The sequence below is a fragment of the Labeo rohita genome, chromosome 5 (genome assembly GCF_022985175.1).
Source record: "Labeo rohita strain BAU-BD-2019 chromosome 5, IGBB_LRoh.1.0, whole genome shotgun sequence".
Classification (NCBI taxonomy): Eukaryota; Metazoa; Chordata; class Actinopteri; order Cypriniformes; family Cyprinidae; genus Labeo; species Labeo rohita.
The window spans coordinates 39,057,339-39,081,389 of record NC_066873.1 but is presented as its reverse complement, the minus strand read 5'-3'; the positions used below and the strand labels follow the sequence as shown (position 1 = coordinate 39,081,389).

The window sequence follows — 24,051 nt, the reverse complement described above, 5'->3', positions numbered from 1 at the left end:
AGCCTCGTAAATGGATCTTACATATTTGACCTTGTTGTGTTCAAGTTAAATAATGCACGTATGGCAACGTGACACAAATGCATAAAAACAAGACCTGAGAAGCATTTTGTGTAATTTAAGTCAGCTAATTATTAAATTATTAAAATAAAGGAGTACCGCAGTTCTGTTTAATGCGTACTAAATGAGCAGTGCAGGTTTCGACATGTTGCAAAAGCAAACAGTACAGTTCCCCTGTTTGTTCTCTTGCTTTAAATTCACATCCACATTTGTTTGACTTCCCATGTAGTCATCTGTCGCCAATATTCCCATCAGTATTTTTGGTTTGTTCTGTTATTAAAACTAATATTTTACATTTATCTTGCATTTACTTTCATTTACATTTAAATCCAACTGTTTAGCTGTGCATTTACTGAAATCTGTGCTGCCTCCTACGGATTACACAAGATCACATTTTATTTTTAATTTGTTTTCAATACATTTTAAATTAATTGTATTTAGTACTTTTTTATTTTTACATGTATTAGTTTAGCATTTGTTACTTTTATATCTTGTGCATCTGTTATATTAGATAACTACAAATACAAAAATGGAAAAGTAGTACTGCAAATAAAGTTCAATTACAACTTTTTATCTCAAGCGATATGTCAGTAAATATGTTAATAGACTTGAACTGTACTTAGTATAAAACAAATGCATTTTAAATCTATTACTTATTACTAGGGAAATCATGAGGAAAAATGTCAAAATAATGATGCTGTACAAATGCTCCAAGCAATATCTACAAATTTTTTCTACATGAACACACATCTAACTATAATTCAGCCTATGACCGTCATGTGAGCTCTCGTGTGAATTGAATCCTCTCAAAAATAAATCTTCTAGGTAGAATATGGTAGTTTGACCTTTAAGTCTTTTAAAAGCTGTTTTCACACGGATTTGGCTCTAGTTTTGACTTTTGAGATTCACAAATCAAATTTATAGGCAACTGTCATCAGCTAGAATGAAAGAAACCTGGGTACCTCATGTATTTCTTCCTTGGCTCTAAGTAATAAGGCACAAATGCTAAACCATGTGTTGTCTGTTACCTTTTGATATTTCTAAGACTTCTATATAAGTCTTATATACCTTGGTCAGAGTCGGATTTGTCTGAAGAGATGGTGGAGCCCATGCTGTCCATACGTGTGCGCTCCACACCCAGCTGCTCCAGGCGTCTGCGCAGGTGCCTTTGTTCTCTCTGCAGCTGGTCTATAGTGTGCTGGGCCTTCCTCTCGCTGTCCTCCAACCTCTGCAAAGGCACAGTTGTGTTCAAAGTCTCATCAGAAAATGCATAGCACTTCTTCTACAATGTGAATGGACGCACCATGTTGACCTACAGCTGATTTACACAGACAATTGAATTTTGGTGTAAACTACCATTCAAACTTTTTTTTTTGGAATTTTTACTCACCCTCATGTCGTTTTAAACCTTTAAGACCTTTGTTCATCTTCAGAACACAAATTAAGATACTTTGGACAAAATCCGAGAACTTTTTGATCCTGCATATACAACAATGCAACTATCATGTTCAAGGCCCAGAAAGGTAGTAAGAACATTGTTAAAATAGTCCATGTGACATCAGTGGTTCAACCGTAATGTTATGAAGCTAAGAGAATACTTTTTGTAAGCAAAAAAAACAAAAATAATGCCGGCTCTTTCGTCAGCAGCATCACATGCATGCATCGTGGTACTGTTATCACGACCTGTGAACACACACGTCAAAGACTGACACGGAAGAGAAGAAATTGAATAAAGCCGTTATTTGTGTTTTCTTTCCACGTAAAAAGTATTCTCGTAGTTTCATAACATAGTGGTTGAACCACTGATGTCACATGGACTATTTTAATGATGTCCTTACTACCTTTCTGGGTCTTGAACATGGCAGTTACGTTGCTGTCTATGCGGTTTAGAAAGCTCTCGGATTTCATCAAAAATTTCTTAACTTGTGTTCTGAAGATGAACAAAGGTCTTATGGGTTTGTAACAACATGAGGGTTAGTAATTAATGGCAGAATTTTCATTTTTGGGTGAACTTTCCCTTTTCAGCAAGACAACAGTTTTAAACATTGATAATAAAAATGAATACATTTTAAACAGAAAAAAGTTATTTTAATTTGAAATATTTCACAATATTACTGTTGTTGTTATTTTCTGATTAAATAAATGTAGACTTAAGTATAAGAGACTTCTTAAAAAAAAAAAAAATCTTACCAAACCAAAACATTCCATAACAAAAATTTCCTGATAATCTACCCCCATGTCATCCAAGATCTTCATGTATTTCTTTCTTCTGTCGGAAAGAATTTTTTTTTTTTTTTTTTTGTGGAAAACATTCCAGGATTTTTCTCCATAAAGTGGACTTCAATGGTGGCCAATGGGTTGAAAGGCCAAACTGCAGCTTCAATGCAGCTTCAAAGGGCTCTACACAATCCTATCTGAGGAATAAGGGTCTTGTATAGCGAAACAATCTGTCATTTTCTTAAAAAATAAAAAAAATAAAAAATGTAGACACTTTTTAGACACAAATGCTCGTCTTGCACCAGCCAGACCTCATGCATTGCGTAGTCACGTTGGAAAGGTCATGCATGATGTAGGTGGAAGTACCAACCCAGTGTTTATGAATACGCAAACATGCAAAGAGAGTAAAACGCCCTTTACACAAAAGATAAAACAACAATGTCGAAGGATTTTGAAGTTGGCGAAAATGAGATGGAGTGTTTTACCCTTCCCTATCTATTTGAACCGGAGTACAGAGATGAAGAACTAACCACGTGACTTTTCCAATGTGATTATGTAATGCATGCAAGACAAGCATTTGTGGTTAAAAAGTACAATTTGGTTTTTTTTTAAGAAAATGATTGATCGTTTCATTAGATAAGACCATTATTCATTGTCTAGGATCATGTAGAGCCCTTTGAAGCTGCACTGAAACTGCAATTGAAACTGCCTCTTGTGACTTGCTGTTTTAATATCAGATCACTGCGTTTTGGTCTTCTGAGAATCTTCTTGTGTTTTCATGCCACCAAACAACATTACCCACCAATGGGACGTTGCCACATACCTTGATGTGTTCCTTAGCCCTCATAAGTAGGCTGAGGGTTGTGTGCCTGTTTGAATCTGGTCCTAAGGGCACGAGGGATTTCAAGCGTTCCAAACACAGTCGTAAATGTGCCCTCCTGGGTGGGTGACGTGAGGAAAAGAAAGACGAGAGGGTGAGTCATAAAAGCAATTCAACTACAACAACAACTTTCAATAAGCAGTGGCAACAACATGAATCATAAAAATAAGAATGCGACTACGATCTGCAAAGTTAACACATTTCTGCTTATTCCTCACATGAAGGTGTAGTAAGATTTGAAAAGACTTGCAATATAGTGCACAACTCATATCTAGTAGTTATATCATACTTTTATAGTGCTTGTGTGGCATTTTTGAAGCTTTAAAGCTCTTTATAATTTCAAGGGGGGAAAACAACTACAAACAAGCTAATTCTTCAAACATTATCGTTTTTTTATTACACAGAATAAAGAGTCAATAGATTTGGACCTAAAATGATTTTTAGATAAACAATTTTTTCATAACATAACATGCCAATTAAAACAAAGCCCATGAATATAGTAAAAAGCTGTAAAATACATAAGATCACATCTAATGCTACAAGTCTAACTAATAAACATGCTATTCAAATAAGGATCGTTAAGTCTATCCTCCAAACGCTACTCTAGCTTCCTCCGTCTCTTGTGCGTGCCAGCGGGATTCACAGCTGCCGGGGTGTGGTGATGATAGGTGCCAGCGGCCACATGACCTGTTACGCAACCTGCCTGAAACTGCAGACTGCTTTGCTTTGCTGCTGTATTTGTATGGAGGCGTGGGTCACAACCCAACTATTTTACTGCTGCTGCTCAGCGGCTGCGTACGAGCGTCTGTGTGTGTTAGCAATGTGTGTTCTGCCAACGGATAAGTGTACGTGTTGGCTGTGGGCAGCTCTTTGTAAGCCACTATAGTTAAGCATGCATTAATTTAAATATAGAGAATATAACAAGAGGATGTAAAGCGAAAGGAGTCCTTTTGCCATATGCAAAAGTTGAGCAGATCATTCAAATTGGGAGAACATAAATGCAGAACTGCTGTGGAAAAAACTAAAAGACAATTCACACTTTGTAGAAAGATTTATAACTTACAAAAAATTCCAGTTATATTAAAAATACACTACAATACACAATAAATAAGCTATAATGTGAAAAAATGCTTCACATTTACTAAAAATATATACAGCCACACCAAAATTTATTCAGATTCCTTCAACATTTCTGACATTATTATATAGTTTATTCGCTATAGTTTAGAAAATGGTAATAAAATATGACAAGAACTCAGTTAAACTGCGTCAGAACAAATTCATCTTAATAATGTCAGATAACTTTGATAGAAAGGTATGTAATGGATTACAATCAACTAAAAATTCAGAAAACTTTTAGTATGACAATATTTACACAACTATTAATACTTTGACCAATTACCAAGCAATGCTTAATTTTGTTCAGTCTGTGGTGTAAAAAGGTCACATTAGCAATTAAAGAAAAAACACTTAAACAAAACATGGTCAAGTCAAAGTCAAGGCTGAATAATTTTTGTGCATAATATGTCACAGTTTACTTTATTTTGCTACCCTCACTTACATAAATGAACTGTATAAAATATATAAGATATAAAAAACGATATCTGGTGTCTGAATAATTTTTGGTTTGACTATATACAGGCCCAATTTGTTTCCCAAATTCAGTTTTATTTTCTTCCATTTTAATTTTTTGATCAAAAATCAAAAAGCATGTCTAATTAATTGAAATCATGGAACTTACACATAATTCAACAGCAATTTATTAAAAGTTTAACAAAAATTACATTTTATTTTTTCTCAAATTCTTTTTTAAAACATATTCTGTGTTTTTCATTAATTTTATGTAATCCATTTTAATGGTTTTATTAACTTTTAATAATCAAAAGCATCTCTAATTAACTGATTTTATTTTTAAATTTTATTATTATTTTATGCACTTCTTTTTTTTCCTAGAAATACTTGTGTATTTACATTTTTCCAGTCCATAAATTCTGGTAAATAATCTTTCTAGTAAATATGACATAAAATAGTGTAGTAGCAGTAGTAGTGCTATCATTACATTAAGCATTATATTTCTGTCACAATTTCTTCAAGCTAAATCGAACATTTATTTTGATGGGTTGCTGTGAAGTCCTTTAAGTTTCTGTTTGTATATGACATGATGATAGTTTTTCTCAAAAGTAATGGTAAAATGCTCATAAAGAGACTCTCAGAGCAGTTCTAAAGATTGTTCATGCGTTCATTTACTCATATATTGAGGCAGCAGAGGCTGAAAACACTGCGAGTGTCAAGCGCACTTCAGTGTGTATAGTAAATGAAATTGCTATTCATTCACACAGAGACATGCAGAACATGCAGAAATCATATTTAATTAGCATTGTTGTGGCTTAATATTCACAGACATGAGTCCATATCGCATTTTAAGTGTACTGACCTACTTTTGATTTAGTCATCCAAAATTTAGCAAATTCTGTGATGTTCCGCATTACAGTAAATGACAGTAAATCAGTATTTTTCCGCATTGCAGAAATCATATCGACAGTCATCCATGATAACTATGATAATCACTTAGGTTTTTATGCTATTATGATTATGCATATTTGTGTGGTATAAGCAGGCGGAAATGTATTATTTATTTAGAAAAAATAAGCTATACATACATATAAAGCAAATAAGAAAATGCACAACTGCATTAAAAAAAATGACATTGAGGCCAACTGTGTTTCTCTCGAATGTTGCTGCTGCAGTTCAAGGCTACTTTAAAGCAAATCATTAAAATGAATGTGCAAACACAGGGTAATAGAGAGCAATACCTTCCTGCTAAAGGACAGGTTGTGTGTACACCTGCCTCTCACGTAGACACGTACACATAAACACTGACCGAAGAACACACCCAGACAAAGGGTAATGTTTGCACCACTGCTCGTCGCTTTCATATGGAGCTAGCTTAACTGGTCCGAAGGTCGGGAATACTATTACATAACTTCAGAATCCGCCACCAGAGTGGTGACATAACCTAAGTGGCCTGGTGTTTGTTAAGCAAATACAGACTGCGTGCGCCATCCGACATTTACACACAAAGAGTGTTGCTGTCGCAGGGTCATTCGCAGTGTGCTCAGATTTGTTTCGCTTTCTCCTCACATGCTTTCGTTTAAGAGCTTAGCATCTGTAAGATTATTTAAAAATTTTCTTTTATTAAGCAAGGATGCATTAAATGGATCAAAAGTGACATTTGAAATGTTAAAAAGATTTCGGTTTTAAATAAATGCTGTTTTGTTGCACTTTTTATTTATTGAAGGAAATTTCACCCAAACCTGACAATTTGCTTAAAGGAGAAGCTCACTTCAGGAAAAAAAAAATTACAGATAATTTACACACCCCCTTGTCATCCAAGATGTTCCTGTCTTTCTTTCTTATGTTTCTTGAGCAAAATGTTTCTTATCTAGCAAAACGACTGGTCATTTTTGAAACAAATTGACAATTTATATATTTTTTTTACCTCAAACGTTCATCTCATCTAGGTCTGCGTGAACTGTTTTTTCCAGTTCAAGACAGTTAGGGTATGTCGAAAAACTCCCATCTCGTTTTCTTCCTCAACTTCAGAATTGTCCTACATTGCTGCAGAAGTAACAACTCAGTGTTTACAAAGTGAACATGCAAAGAAGATCAAACGCCCTTTACAAATACAGCAAAAAAACGAGAATTTGAGTTTAAAAAGTTTATAAATTGTCAATTTGTTTTGAAAATGACTGATCGTTTTACTAGATAAGACCCTTCTTCCTCAGCTGGGATTGTTTGGAGCCATTTGAAGCTGCATTTTGGAAGTTTAAACTTTCTAATTTTTTTATTTTTTAAGAAAATGACAGATTGTTTTGCTCTATAAGACCCTTATTCCTCAGGATTGTGTAGAGCCCTTTAAAGCTGCATTGAAACTGCAGTTTGGCCCTTTAACCCATTGGCCACCATTGAAGTCCACTTTATGGAAATAATTCCTAAAATGTTTTCCTAAAGAAACATAATTTCTTTACGACTGAAGAAAGAAAGACATGAACATCTTGAATGACAAAGGGGTGAGTAAATTATCTGTACATTTTTTGTTCTGGAAGTGAACTAGTCCTTTAAGATGTACTCACCCTCACGACATTCAAAATGTAGATGATTTTATTTCTTCATCAGAACAGATTTGAAGAAATTCAGCATTATTGCTCACAATGGATCCTTTGCGAATGGATGCCGTCAGAATGGAAAAATAAAACATCACAATAATCCACAAGTGACTCACATGATTACAGTTGATCAGTTTACATCTTGTAAGATTAAAAGCTGTTTGTAAGAAACAAATCCATCATTAATCAGTGTTTTAACTTTCAAACCATTGCTTCTGGCCAAAATACAAGTCCTTAATCCATAATAAAGGTTCCTCCAGTGTCTTAATGATGGATTTGTTTCCTACAAACACATAGCTTTTCACTTCACAAGACGTTAATTGATGGATTGAAGTCGTGTGAATTACTTGTGGATTATTGTGATGTTTTTAATCATCTGTTTGGCCTCTCATTCTGACGGCACCCATTCACTGCAAAGGATTCATTGGTGAGCGAGAGACTTAAAGCTTCTCCAAATCTGTTTAGATGAAGAAACAAACTCATATACATCTTGGATGGCCTGAGGATGAGTACATTTTCACCCATTTTTTATTTTTGGGTGAACTATTCCTTTAAAAATTTTGGAAGTTTTACAGTTAATATTCTAATAATATTGTATGTACTGTTATGCAGCCTTGGTGAGCAAAGAGACTTTTAAAAAAATGTATCGACCCCAAACTTTTGTATAGTGTATATGGAAAAGGTTATTCCTGGTCAGGGGTCAGGACACGCCGGGTTTCTCTACAAAAAAGACCACCCCACTTCTGTAGTACACTGTGTATCTGTTCTACTATAATCCTTTAAACAGTTCACCCTCTCGAGCCATATGACTTTTAGCATAAATCACCATCCTCTGCCGGCCTTTGACTTCTGACCTCTAAGTAATTGTCTTAACCTCACTGGAGAACTGTACACGCTACGGCATGTGTGGCGGCTTGCAGCTCAGGTTACACATCTAAAACTTCTCTTAAGACAAACAGGCCACGGGTATGCAAAGTCTATCTTGAGAACAAACACAACGCCTCACAGGCAAACCTAACCTGTGGTTCTGTTTGAGATGGTGTGTGCCTGCTATTGTGGTTCCTGTTGACAGAAGGAACACCGTTTGTGTACTCTCTTTGACAGCTATAAAAAACAAGCCATATAGAGTGAGTGTGCATGACATGTGGCCCATAACTGGTGCAGGGTGAAAACGCATGCCATGTGTGACTTTCACACAATACAGGTGTGTGACATTTCACATGACACCGATTCACCCCAAAAGCTGGATTTCTGAGGGGCATTTCAGGTGAGATTTTAACTTTCACAACAGCTGTTTTATTTAAATGTCAGCGTGCTAATCTATGAGCCAGATGCATACAAAACTGCTCTACTTTTTACTCTTCAGCGATTTTTACCTGGAAGACAATAAAATGGGTGAAAATAAATGACTAAATTGGTTCTTTATTTTGTTAATGTTTTTGAAGGAAGTCTCTCATACTCACCAAAGCTGCAATTTTTGCTAAAAAAAATACAGTAAAAACAGTAATATTGTGAATAACTCTTTTCTATTTTAATATATTTAATAAAGTAATTTATACTTGTGATGCAAAGCTGAATTTCTAGCGGCCAATTACTCAGTCTTCAGTGTAACTCTAATATTCATATATTGAATGAATGTCACATTCTAATATGCTGATTTGCTGTTAAAGAAACATTTATTATCATCAATGTTGAAAATAGTTCTGCTGCTTAACATTCCTGTGGAAACAGCATCTTTTAAAATCATTATAAATATCTTTATTGTCACTTTTGATCAATTTAATGCATCCTTGCTAAATTAAAGAAATAAATTTGTTCAAAAAATAAAATCTGATTCCAAATTTAGTAGATTTGCTAACCAGTCATTTGACTTGAAAGTCAAACAATGTTTGACAAACTGATATGACATAATCTGTCCATTTATTCCTTACTTCTAGAAAACATATTTCAGCAAAACATTTAGCATAACTTATTTACACCATCATAAACTGGCTTTGATGTAATGACTAATGACAATTAGGGATGCACGATATTAACGGACTGATATCGGAATCGGCCGATAATGACTTCAAATGTAAATATCGGCATCGGCCCGATATGAAACATTATGCCGATATGTTTTGCCGATAAGATGAATATGTTAACTCACATGTGCTAAGGGTGTGCTAGGGATTAGATCATGTCAGCAGTGTGGCTCATTCTTGAAGCAAAGTTTTGACTGAATGAGGAGTAGATTCACTGTTTTGGATCGCTGCATTTAAACTGAGAATACACATACAGAATGATGCATAGCAATAGCACGTGCAGTGGCAGCAGCGGCTATAGGAGAAAACGCGCCGTTGTTCCATTTGGGATAATTTACTGTTGCCTGTTTCATATCCAGTCACTAGATCGCTAAATGCACATTTTAAATGGTTTTATGGTGCTCTTTGTTGTATTTTGAAACCCAATGGCTGTGTTTGCACATGACATGATCTGCATTTAAAATAAAAAGTAATTACGGCGCGCGGTCAGTGAATTCTCTTTCTTCGGCGGCGCAACGGCAAAACACACTGTTGCTCATATGAAACATTTTTCGTGAATATGACACAAGTGAGGTACAAAGCATTCTTTATAAGTTAAACAATTGGTTAGCAGGCAAATGTTAGTAGCGACCATACTTTTGGATTCATGCCGTTCGAGCCAATACATTTAAAGCCATAAGCGGCTGTGTGTCCTGTTTTCCCGGTTGGTCACGAATTGCCACAAACTTAATAATATTTATAGTTTCTTTTCACAAATCATCACCGTCTCACCCTTTAATTTCGCAGGTTTGTTTTCTTGGCATTTACTTTTAATCCATGTTGTCGGATCATTTATGCGGGTAAACTGCGTGTGGGAAATAAAAGATTTCGTGGCAATAAATTAAGAATTCGTTAATACGACTTTTTAATTCGTTCCCTTATTTTACAAATTAATAAATTAATAAAACGTAGGAACGAATTAACAAGTTGTAGGAAATAATTATGTTCGTGTCCTGCAGCCCTGTCAGAGCGAAGTGCACCATATAAAATAATTAGAAATTATAATTAAACATGACTTAGTCACTACATTTCTATTACTTTCTTTCCATGTTGAATGCCTTTGTATTGCAGGGCTCTAGACTGATCAAAACTGTCACATTTTTTTTTTTTTTTAAATGTGCAAGTTAAAATTTGACATGGTCGCACTGCTCCATACAGCGCGGGTTACAGAGTTACAAAGCCGTGGCATATTCAGGATTTCACTGATCACGCGAAGAGTAGTTTTCGTTGTGAGCGCTTCGGGTGTAGAGCCTGGTTTGTATTTGTAGTGTCAGCACGAGCCAGGCGGTGACGGCAAAAAGGACGCGACTATTCTGGAAAGATTGCGGACGGAGGATTTGGTTTTCGAGTAGGGTAAAAGACCGCTTGTTAAACCAGAGAAGGTAAACATGTTGGTATTCTTGTGCAAAAAAAGTGTACTGTTTTGCCAGTTGGTCACGAATTGCGACATAACTTAATATTTTTATTTTCCCAAATCCTCACCGTCTCACCCTTTAATTTCTTAGGTTTATTTTCTTGTCATTCACTTTTAATCCATGTTTTCGTATCTCTTACTGTGATAAATTGCGGGTGGGAAATAAAATATTTTGTGGGAATAAATTAACAATTCGTTAATACTACATATTAATTCGTTCCCTCATTTTACAAATTAATAAATTAATAAATCATAGGAACGAATTAAGAAATTGTAGCAATGAATTATGTCCTGTTCATGTCCCGCAAAGCACCCTCACAGTCACCCAGTTTAGTTCTACTTTTCTGTTTTCGTTTTGAAATGTTGTATTCAGATTGCAAAATCGAAAGTGAAAGCATCCGAAGTTCGGCTTATAACATAGCAAAAGTGAACTTAATTTACAAAATTCAGATCATAAATAATGCTAGTCTACTGAGGAAAAAGAAGGGATTGAATGTAAACCACTCATTACTATTTATTTAATCCTAACAAATAAGTTATTGTTAAAAACTAACTTTCCAAATAAAATGATATATATCGGTATCGGTATCGGTATCGGCCAAAATGAGATGAAAAAATATCGGCATATCGGATATCGGCAAAAATCCAATATCGTGCATCTCTAATGACAATTACATTAATAGTAACTAATTTACACATAAATGAGATTAATATAAAATTATAAAATGAAATATATACACTACCAGTCAAAAGTTTTTAAACGGTAAGATTTTTTATGTTTTTAAAGAAGTCTCTTCTGCTCACCAAGCCTTGCATTTATTTGATCCAAAGTACAGCAAAAACCCACTAAAATTTTGAAATACTTTTACTATTAAAAATAACTTTTATATTTGAATATATTTTACAATGTAGTATATTCCTGTGATCAAAGCTACATTTTCAGCATCATTACTCCAGTCTTCAGTTACATGATCCTTCAGAAATCATACTAATATGCTGATTTTCTGTTGAAGAATCATCATTATTTTCAACAGTTATTTTTTCAAGATTCTTTGATGAATAGAAAGATCCAAAGGTCAGCATTTATCTGAAATAAAAGGCTTTTGTAACATTATACACTATACTATTTAAAAACTTGGAGTCAGTAAAATTTTCTTTTTTCTTTGGGGGGGGGAAGAAATTATAGAAATCAGTACTTTTATTTATCAAAAGTGATGATAAAGGCATTTATAAAGTTACGAAAGATTTCTGAAGGATCATGGGACTGGAGTAATGACACATTCATGTTTTGAAATCACATGAATAAATTACATTTTAAAATATATTTAAATTGAAAACAGTTATTTCAAATAGTAAAAATATTTCAAAATTGTACTGTTTTGCTGTACTTTAAATTAAATAAATGCAGGCTTAATGAGCAGAAGAGATTCTTAAAAAACATTAAAAACTTTTGACTGGTAGAATACAAATAAAATTCTAATAAATATAAAAACATAATTTTAAAAATTCCTACCAAGCAAAAGAAAAAGTGTGGGAATGGGATTGAGAAAGAGACAAATTCAAACTCGCATCATCCACACAAGCGTTACCTGCTAGACCTGCTAGCCTTGTTATGTTTTTTTTGAACCAAGAAGGTTCATGACCACATGAATCATTACTACACAGCTGTGCTAGTCTCACATCAGACATGCTGCCCATTTATTCGAATCTGCATCACAAATGCACTCCCACTTGAGTTGCTTTATGAATATCAGCCCTGGACTCCATTTTGAAACAAAAGCAGAGACACTGGGAGCCTCGCTTTCCTCCTTTGGCTGTATTTTTTTTTTAAACAGTAGATGAAAGCCGCTCTTCAGAAATGAATAGCGGATCGGTTGTCCGGAGCACTGTGACCTCAGAGCTTTGCACGAGTTTGGTCTGATGTATGCCGAATGAGACACACTTTGCTAAGCACGAATGGGAGGGGAGTGCGAATTAAGCTCAATGCATTGTTAGGAGTTTAAAAGTCAAAGTCCAGACACCATGGTTTTGCTCATTGCTAAGCCTGACAGCATGTATTATTCAATGCATTCGGCAAGCTGAGCTCAGTGTGCGTGTTACCCAAACCATAGAGAGCGCTGGTGACGGACACATTAAGCCTGGCTCATTAGCGAGATCTCTCTCGTTCAAAACTTCAGGTCACCCATTTATTGAGAGTTTATCTCTAGGTCAAAGCTGAATGGATACATCAGCCGATTGACTGACCTTAATACTTATCTCAAAGCGTTATCTAGGTGCTAGTGGACACATGTGAAAAGAAAAGGCTCCAAAAAGACTGGCGCAAGGTATTCGGTCACATTCCCTGGTCGTTTAGCTTTCAATTACATAAGTTTAATCTTGGTCTAATCAGTAACGATGTAATGAGGTATAATCCTGCAAGCTTACAGATAAGAACTAACGACTGTGACAGCGTCATGAAGGTTATATGGACATACCTGTTCTTCTCCATCTCGTTGTGTGTAGACCTGCAGAGACAGAAAGACAGATGTTAGGAATCACTGTGCTTTGCATCCACACTTGCATTTATGCACACATTTATTACATTTTATCCAAAGCAACTTACATTGGATTGGACTGTGTTTTAGCAATTTATGCATTCTTTAGGAATCAAACTGGTAATTTTGGCATTGCTAGCTTGTTTTACTGTTTGAGATTGAGGAATGCACACCGAAGAGATAATTCACCCAAAAATGGAAATATGATACTTATTCACCCTCATGTCATTCTGAACCTGTTTGCATTTCTTCTATGGAACACAAAAGATATTTTGAAGAATGTTAATAACCAAACAGTTTTGGACCCCACTGACTTCCATAGCATTTTTTGTACATACGATGGAAGACAATGGGACCCAAAACCAACAGAATGACATAAGTTTTGTTTTTGGGTGGACTATTTTTTTTAATGGTGTTAGTATTACCATTGCTTAAATGTAGGTTTAGAGATTTTAACAAACCCCTAATCTTAGTATTTAACTTTAGCGAGTAACTAGTGTACTTAACCATGCAGAAATGCCCCGGCAACCACCCACAACACCCTAGTATCATAGCAGCACCGTTTACATTTTCTATATAAAAATGTTGAAATCTAGTTTTTATGTTCAGTCATTACTTTAGCAAGGAAGTAAAAGAGAAAACAGGAAATGAAAGCAAGAGGGAATGTGATTGATCCTGAACACGCTAGAAACCATATTAGCAACAGGCTAAAAAACACTCTCAGAACACTTTAACAACTACACAGCAACAAATTTCACATTTACCTTGCCTATTTGGTAATATTACTTCATTCAGTTTATTATTAACTGGTCATAAATCATTGGATAAAATGCAATAATTGACTCTACTCACAGCACTAGTTTTTTAACCAGCTAACTAAAAGAAACAAACAGAAAGATTTTATTAGTTTAAAACATTATTATTAGGGCTGTCAGGCTAACGCGTTACCTTAATTAGTTATGAAAAAAATGTTGACTGTTGACAAATATGATGCAGGGCAACAACTCCACAAATGCAGTTATGCCCTAAAATTCAAGATATTGATGCAAAAAAAAAAAAAAAAAAAAAAAAAAACGCCCCTGTATGCGTTTTGTCTCGTATTTATATATATCACGAGATATCACACGGGCAGCAAGAGCAATACGACACCAGTGATGATTTTGTCCCGATCTATCACGAGCTTAAATGGGATTTTATACAACAGTTTAGTAAATAAGAGGTTGATATTATGTTATATTTTAAACACAATATTATGTTTTTGCTCAATTTTGCAGAGAACATATTATCTTTGAAGCCATAGCAAAATTGTTGCGCATATCCGAGCAACACAGCGGTGTTTAGCTCCTGAATGAATCAGCTGTTTGAAAGAATCGAATGAATGAATGACTCATAAAGACATTTACCGCCACCTGCTGGCAGATTTAGTTTCTTAATTTGGATTATCATTTCATTAAAAAAAATATAATCATAAAAATAAAAAACAATAAAAGGATAGTCCAAAAAATTTTAATTCTATTCTATGTGTAATAAATTCTATGTTGAATCAAATATTTCTTTTTAAAGCTACCATTTGTAATGTCTACTTGATACTTTCTCATTTAACACAAAAATAGCTTTAAATAATCTTTTGTGGATATTTTCAAATTTATTTTGATTAATTAATTAATTAATTAATCGAAACATCATATAATTAATTAGATTAAACATTTTAATCAACTGAAAGCCCTAATTATAATATTTTAAAAGTAATTTATAATATTAAAATAATAAATAAAATGATATACTTAAGTGTTGTATTACATATTATTTAAGTGTTAGAGTTAGGATACATCATCAACAATCAAAAAGAAAATATTTAACAAATAATATTTCTAACATTTTTTAACATAATTTAACAATTTAAATGTTTAGCACAACCTTCTGGGTAGTTTTATTTAACTCAACTGCTGTTAAAAAAAAAATCACTATATGGCTGGCTTAAAATGAACCCAAAATAGGTTGCAAATTAAAAATCAGACACATAAATACTAGAGGCATCAGCAATAATCAAAAGGTGAATGTTTATAAATAAGTGTTTGTTTAATTATTTAACTATTCATTTATTGAACATATTAATAAATGTTAATTTCCAACCTATTTTGGGTTCATTTTAAGCAACAAATAGAGTAATTTTTAAGCAACAGTCAAGTTAAAAGACTGTCTTAAACATTTAACCCAACCGCTAGGTCACAACAACCCAATTGCTGGGTTTGTCTATATTTTACCCAGCACTGGGTTGTTTTTAACCCAGCATTTTTCCGAGTGTACAATATATAAATTCTTTTTAAACACAAAAAAATAACTCCATCATATATTTAAAACCCCCTGAACTAATCAACAGGCTACGGCTCTAACATCACCTCCTTGTTCTTAGTTTGAAAGGCACACAGAGACAGTCCTGTGCTCACTGCTGATTTGAATGTTCAGTACAAAGGTGAACTGGTGTCTGTGTGTGTGTACGTGGTGTAAAGGCTCTACAGGAACAAACTCCAAACCGGCAAAGGGATTTTAAGGGCCTTGTTTAGTGGATGCAGGAGTTGCCAAAATGCTAATTGCTGATTGCAAATTTACCCTGTCCTCTCTGTGTGCGTCTCTCTCTCGCTACGTTCGCAAAATACATAGAGGCCCTTGGCCCCGCTTAGCAACAGTAACTAGAAACACAAGCCTGAGACACAAGACGACGGTGGGGGGTAGAGTCCTCACACAACATGTGAATGAAGGCTCGCTTCACAGAGGCCATTTCTAGATCAACAGAGGAGTGAAAGAGAAGCAAAGCAGAGGAGGGCAAGAGAAAAGACGAGGGAAAACAAATCTCAATAGAAAAAGAGTCCAATGTCTTGCTTTCAAGTCAAGAAAAAAAGGTCATATTCAGTGCACATGAACACCACCATAAAGTAACAACTACCAACGGGGGGATGTTTTCTGTTGAAATTGTGAATATTGACTCTTGAATTTTGGTTGATTGCATTTTATGCACTGAGGTGGCAGGTTTGTGCAACCAAACTACATTCTCCACTATTCTCTGTGGCACAATGAGAATGATCAAATACACCAATTAAGCTTTACTTACACAACTAATGCACATCTTCTGCTCTTATTTTCTGTAGTCTTACATTACTGTTTTTGATAAAGGTCTTTTATGCTCACTAAGGCTTCATTCATCTGATCTATAAAAAACAGCAAATCTGCAAAAGAGTATTGCAATTTTTAATAAATACTTCCTATTAGAATAGATGTTAAATTGTAATTTATTCCTGTGATGGCAGAGCTGAATAAGACATTTTTCTTGAGCACCAAATCAGCATATTAGAATGATTTCAATTCTGATCAGGTGACACTAAAGGATTATTTGATGAACACAAAGTTCAAAACAACAGTACTAATTTGAAAATGAAATCTTTTGTAAAATCATAAATGTCTTTACAGTCATGTTTGATCAATTTAATTTTCAATTAAATTTTTATTTGCTAAATAAAAGTACTAATTAAAAAAATCTTTTCCCCACTATTCTCTGTGACACAATGAAAATGATCAAATACACCAATTAAGCTTTACTTACACAACTAATGCACATGTTTTCCTTCAAATTACTGTAGTCTTACTATAAAAGCTTCCTTTCTATGTTGGGGTGTTGAAAAACACACTACTGTTTTTGAAGTAAGTCTCTTATGCTCGCTAAGGCTTCATTCATTTGATCTGTAAAAAAACCAGCAAAATTGTGAAATATTATTACAATTTCAAACTATTATTTTTTTATTTGAATATATTTTAAATTGTAATTTATTCCTGTGATGGCAGAGCTGAATAAGAAATGTTTCTTGAGCACCAAATCAGCATATTAGAATGATTTCTGAATTTCTGAAGGATCATGTGACACTAAAGGATTTGATGAACGCAAAGTTCAAAACAACAGCATTAATTTGAAAATGAAATCTGTTGTAACATTATAAATGTCTTTAAAGTCATATGTGATTCATTTAATGAATCCTTGTTGAATAAAAGTACTAACTGGAAAAAACAAAACAAATAAAACTTTCTGACCTGAAAAAAATGTCATGAAAAATAAGACCATATTCAGTGCACATGAATTCTACTACAAAGTAATAACTACCAACGGGAGGATTTTTTTTTGTTTAAAATATGAACAATGATTATAGAATTTTGACTGTTTGCATTTTATGCACTGTTGTAAAAAGATCAAACTTGCATGAAAATATGAGGCGGCAAGTTGTTGTTGGGAAGTAAAAAAGAGAAAAATACACTACTGTTTAAAAAAAAAAGTCTCTTATGCTCACTAAGGCTTCATTCATTTGATCTGTAAAAAGCAGCAAAATTGTGAAATATTATTAAAATTTTAAATAAATATTTTCTATTTGAATACATTTTAAATTGTAATTTATTCCTGTGATGACAAAGCTGAATAAAAAATGTTTCCTGAGCACCAAATCAGCATATTAAAATAATTTCTGAAGGATCATGTGACACTAAAGGATTATTTGATGAACACGACTGAAAATTGAAATCTTTTGTAACCTTATTAATGTCTTAACAGTCATGTTTGATCAGTTTAATGAGTCCTTGCTGAATACAAGTACTACTTGGAAAAAAAAAAAAAAAAAAAAATCTTACCAACCCTAAACTTCTAAACAGCAGTGGAAATATGAAATGCATGAAATCAACATTATTCCAACAAAACCACTTGCAAATCACATCACTATGACTTCCACAGTGGAAAGTAAAAAAGAAAGTAAAAACCAGGAAATGTGAAGGCAGTATTTCTATATGGCAGCAATTCAACATGTTTGTGTAATCAAATCAGTGGACTGGAACTGTCTATATAAGATGGATTTGTATAAATGAACACATACGCTGTATACAACTCTGAATGCTACCTGTCCAAGAGATTACATGATGAGCACTAGAGCACTGGTCAGAACACAGCTAATGGAAGAACCTGTAAAGAGTACTGGGACTCGAAAGGGAAGCTTGGTAGGATCGTGTCATCTTCCTCACATTCATCCATCCTTCAAACTGACCTCATGACCCCTTCTGCAGTAACCCTCACTCTAAAAATACCTCAGAAGTCTGAGCTGAAGATATCTTTTAATGTCAACATCTCACAGTCCCTGCTCCCCCTTAAACTTGTCTTTTAGGAACACAAGAAAACTTCAAAACACCTTATTATGGCACCATTTATGGCACTTAGTTTAATTTGATAGAGCTGTAAAGAACAAACGTACAGTTTGTTCAAAAAGTTGTACTTTCTTTGTCACATCATTTTCATATCTAAAGATTAATATGTTCTTGGGAAAGACCTATTTAAATGTTTTACTGGCTGGAGATTTAAAACAATGGTACATATCAGTAAAACATACTTTTATCACTCAGTCATTTGAGTCAAATTAAATATAGTGAGGGTTATTATTGTTAACTACTATATAAAACCTGAAACTATTAAAATCATGGTAACACTTTACAATAAGGTGTCATTTGTTAACATTAGTTAATTTATTAACTAACATGAACAATGAACAATACATTTATTACACTATTTATTAATCTTTATTAATGTTAGTTAATAAAAATACAGTCGTCAACTAGTAAAATAACAAAATCTAAGTAAAATTACTCTCAGTAAAATTAGGCTAAAATTAGAAGAAATCAGTAATATTGCAAAATATTATTATAATTTAAAATGTAATTTATTGCTACAATTTAAAAGCTGATTTGTTCAGCCCCATTACTGCAAAAACTTAACTAATAGTGAAAATAAATTCTAATAATATTTTAATAACTAATAACATTGACAAAAATATCACAGTAAAATTACTATAAAATTAGACAAACTTAAAATAAAACAGTAATATTGCAAAATATTATTAAAATGTAAAATGCAATTTATTCCTATAATTTCAAAGCTGATTTTTTTTAGCATCATTACTGCAAAAACTTAACTAAAACTGAAAATTAATTCTACTAATATTTTAATAACTAATAACAATGACAGAAATATCACGGTAAAATGAATAAAAATTTGACTAAATTAAAAAGAAAACAGTAATATTGCAAAATATTATTATAATTTAAAATGAAATTTATTCCTATAATTTCAAAGCTAACTTTTTAGCATCATTACTGCAAAAACTTAACTAAAACTGAAAATTAATTCTACTAATATTTTACTAACTAATAACAATGACAAAAATATCACAGTAAAATGACTATAACTAAATCTGAAAAATAATTCTACTAATATTTTAATAACTAATTACAGTAAAATTACTATAAATTTAGACAAATGAAAAATAAAACTGTAATATTGCAAAATATTACTATAATTTAAAATGCAATTTACTCCTATAATTTAAAAGCTGAATTTTCAGGACCATTACTGCAGTCTTTATTTATGATTCTTCAGAAGTTATTCTAATATGCTGATTTGCTGCTAAAGAAACATTTATATTATCAGTTTTGAAAAAAAAAAAAGCCTAATATTTTTGTGGAAACTGAAATTATTCAAGACTATTAAAAAAAAATAGCAACAAAATGAAAATCTAGAAATAAAGGCTAATCTCAAATATTAAAGACTTCAACAGTACATAAATAATACTGAATTAACACCGCATTGATCCTGTCCACGTCCCATTATTGCTCTGAAAATTTTGAGCCTTGTTGATGAACTTCTAAACAAGCTTCCTAACATTAGCGTGCCCATGCAAAGAGATCAGCTGATCTGCTTGGCTGGCATCTCGCTCGGGAGGATGATTTCAGGGGGTCGGCTCAGGGGAAAATCGACGGATACCAGTGACATAACAGCCCGTATCACTGTGTAACGCAGAGTCGACTCCCCGTGTTGCTACTGTGCTTGCCAGGCCACCTGTTCCAACACATAAAGGGCAAAGCAGTTTCCTACAACACATCTAGTCCGATTAGCTGCATATACATCCAGTGCACCCTTTGATGCTTCAGAGGCGTAACATTGTGATACCCACACACCATTAGAACTGCAAAGTGAATACAGGAAGGGCTTAAAATACAGCACCAGTGCACACATCCGTACAGGAACGAGAGGAAAACCCACGGCTGCTGCTATGTGCATTAGCCCACATACGGTCTGAATATAAGCGAGAGGTAGGAGGAGCCCCTGTCATATATAGATATATAATGGGGGTGTTGGAGCTGCACTGGTTGCCTGGATCGAGAAGAAGAGGAGAGGGGGAGGGGGAGAGGAAGGCACCAGCCCACCGCTCTCACACGTACACAGATCAGGGACACACACTGCCACCCTTCCCCCACGATCCATCAGGAAGCGCAACCACGCAAAGCTGGAGGGAGATCCACTAGATAGGAGATCCACCTGACCTACATATAAGAAAGGGTTTTACAAAAAGCACGCTCCAACATATATATAAATGGCATTCCTGAGACGCTTTCTAGAAGCTCTGTCATCGAATACACACTCACAGCTCAAGCGACTGAATCACTTTCCATTCTCTGCACAGCGTGAATGGATGGGAGAGCCGTCTAATGAGTCAGTTGGAGAGATGCGTGGAGTTTATTCAGCGCAGAAACACCAGTCGCGTTCTGGAGCAAAAACGTTTCATGCATGATGCATTAACACCAGTGCTGGTGTAGTGAATGTAGGTTACTTGCATATTCCGAGGCTGTGCGGATGATTTCTGATGTGTGATTCTTGATCTATTTGGTGCACTAGAACTTCTTGCATGACTGGTTTGATCTCTTATAGCTATGCTCAAGTTCAGCCGGATTATGATCAAGATAGTACGATTTTTTAATACCTGGCCATTATGCACCCACTTACTTGTCACCACTTGCTATTCTTAAAAGAAGTGTAAAAATGTAACTTGCACTGCATATGTAATATGCAAATGAAACATTTACAGGAACTAAGACATCTTGTTCTATCTATAGTAGTTGTCGGTTAATACATGCTAATATTATTATAATAATATAAGAGGAACACACAATAGCACCACATTTTGTTTAAACTGCTGTGCCAGATATATAAAAGTGAAACATGACCACAGCCTGGATACTAATAACTTCAAGAAAAATACCACTGGTGAATCTGAAAGAGCCCTTTTTGCCAACCCTGCCAATAAGGCCACATACACTCAAAAAAAAAAATACAGGCCACACAAATTTCTAACATTGCCATAAAAACCATCTGATTTGATTTGATTTTTTTTTTTTTGTTGAAGGATTAGTTTACTTCCAGAAGAAAAATTTACAGATAATGTACTCACCCTGTTGTCATCCAAAATGTTCATGTCTTTTTTTCTTCAGTCGTAAAGAAATTATGTTTTTTTTTTTGAGGAAAACATTTCAGGATTTCTCTCCATGTAATGGACTTCTATGGTGCCCCCGAATTTGAACTTCCAAAATGCAGTTTAAATGCAGCTTCAAATGGCTCTAAACGATCCCAGCCGAGAAAGCAGGGTCTTATCTAGTGAAATGATCGGTTATTTCGTTTTTTAAAAAGACAATGTATACACTTTTTAACCCTCAAATGCTCGTCTTGTCTAGCTCTGTGTGAACTCTGTTATTTTCCGGTCATTTTCTCCTCTAACTTTAAAATTGTCCTGTATCAAAAAAATCGTAACAAAAAAAAAAAAAAAAAGTTAAAACCGTGAAGTTGGGAGGAGAAAATGAGACAAGAGTTTTTAGACATACCCTAACTGTCATGACTGGAAAAAACAGAGCTAGACAAGAAGAGCGTTTGAGGTTAAAAAGTATCTGTTTATTTTTTTATTTTTTTGGAGAATAACTGAATGTTTCACTAGATAAGGCCCTTCTTCCTCGGCTGGGATCGTTTAGAGGCCTTTGAAGCTGCATTTAAACTACATTTTGGAAGTTCAAATTTGGGGGCACCAGAGAAGTCCATGACATGAAGAGAAATCCTAAAATGTTTTCCTCAAAAAACATAATTTATTTACGTCTAAAGAAAGACATGAACATCTTGGATGACAAGGGGGTGAGTACATTAACTGTAAATTTTTGTTCTGGAAGTGAACTAATCCTTTAAGAAACTAATACTTTTACTGAGCAAGAATGCATTAAATTGATTAAAAGTGACAGTAACGCCATTTATATTTTCTATTCTAAACAGTCAAAGAACCCTAAAAAAAAAAATAAGGAAGGAAGAAAAGTATCATGGTTTCCACAAAAATATAAAGTAGCATGACTATTAATGACTGTAATAAGTTATGTTTCTTGAGCAGCAAATCAGCATATCAAAATGATTTCTGAAGGATCATGTGACACTGAAGACTGGATTAATGGTGCTGAAAATTCAGCAAAAAAAAAAACAAAAAAAAACATAGAAAACTTATTTTTAATTGCAATAACTCACAATATTACCGTTTTTACTTGGGAAGTTATTTACTGTGCTGTTTTACCGAAAAGCAATTTTTACTAGAATTTGACAGCTGGCTAGTGTTAATTTTGGACCTGTCTTTGCCTTAGGCTGCGTTTATACTACTGCGTTTTCGTTTTAAAACGCATAACTTCTCCTACAGTTACGCCTGTCGTTCACACTACTCTGTCGTTTTCGGCCCTCGAAAACGGAGACTTTTGAAAACGCTGCAAAGCCCGTTTTAGTTTGAAAACTCAGAGGTTGTGTTTCAAAAAGGACCAAAATGGAGACTTTGGGAAACAATGGCATGGCTGTCCACATTCGCTCTGAGTAACCTTGACGACCGTGTAAATAACATCATGCTCATTGTTGTACACATAAATATGTATAGGTAAACTCCGCATTCGACCACTCCTAGCACCTGACATGTACGCCATCTAAATAACAGGGAATCTATGCATGGCCATGTGACATGCGTTTTTGATTTTGTAGTGTGGATGGAGATCGTTTCTGAAACGCAGTGAAAATGTCAGTGCAGACAAGGATAGTTTATATTTTATATTTAAAACAAAAACGCACTAGTGTAAACAGGACCTTAGCAATATTCCATGACCTTATATAGTAAACAAAGATTCTGCTATCAGACACAATATGACCTTTTATAACATGAGGTGATGTCAACATGGGTTGGGTGATCACTTCTACTCTGCAATTGCATGTCTACAGATCAGTTATGCTAAAAAAGACACCTCCTACAATTTCTTTATCAGCTAAACCAACATTTAAATAACAACTTCCACTGAACACACCATAAGGCTGTATATAAATAGCTACAAACCCAGTGCTACCCTTGTTAGGCCTTAATATCCAGTTACAAGCCACACAAACATCCAGACACAGATTAGAGTTGGGGACTGTTTTCAGCATGCTGGGTCACACAATAACTAGATTTTTATCCAAGGTTATATTGCTAAAATGGTTCATCGTCATGATTCAGAAGCAGCAGCTTTTATAACCTTGTGCTGACCTGTTTAAGACGGGCCTTATGGCGGTGAATCAGTATCATATGCAGAGTATGACAGCAACGTCAGCTAGAATAAACTTTGTCTGTCTCAAAATCCCTGCTTATCTTTTTTAGACCAGTCAGATTTAGAGCAACACCATATTCTAAACAGGCACTTCATTAGCCATTGAAATCATATTTGATGTTTAATATAGACTGGTGTGTAACATTATTATGGATCACTTAAATTTTACTGTGAATGAGACTAATCAAAGCAACACCACAGATATAAAAAAAAAATC

At 34.3% G+C, this 24,051-nt stretch overlaps 1 protein-coding gene across 2 annotated transcripts in view; it reads right to left on the bottom strand.

Annotated features, from left to right (window-relative positions):
* The window catches only part of mxd1 (MAX dimerization protein 1), a 37,198-nt gene that overhangs the window by 5,638 nt on the left and 7,509 nt on the right, over positions 1 to 24,051 (bottom strand). For both annotated transcript variants that reach the window (XM_051109362.1, XM_051109363.1), the window contains exons 3-5: positions 13,272 to 13,301; positions 3,098 to 3,212; positions 1,126 to 1,285 (exon numbers count right to left, since the gene is read on the bottom strand). In XM_051109362.1, the coding sequence (XP_050965319.1) occupies positions 1,126 to 1,285; positions 3,098 to 3,212; positions 13,272 to 13,301 (305 nt within the window). The remainder of the gene's footprint in view (positions 1 to 1,125; positions 1,286 to 3,097; positions 3,213 to 13,271; positions 13,302 to 24,051) is intronic.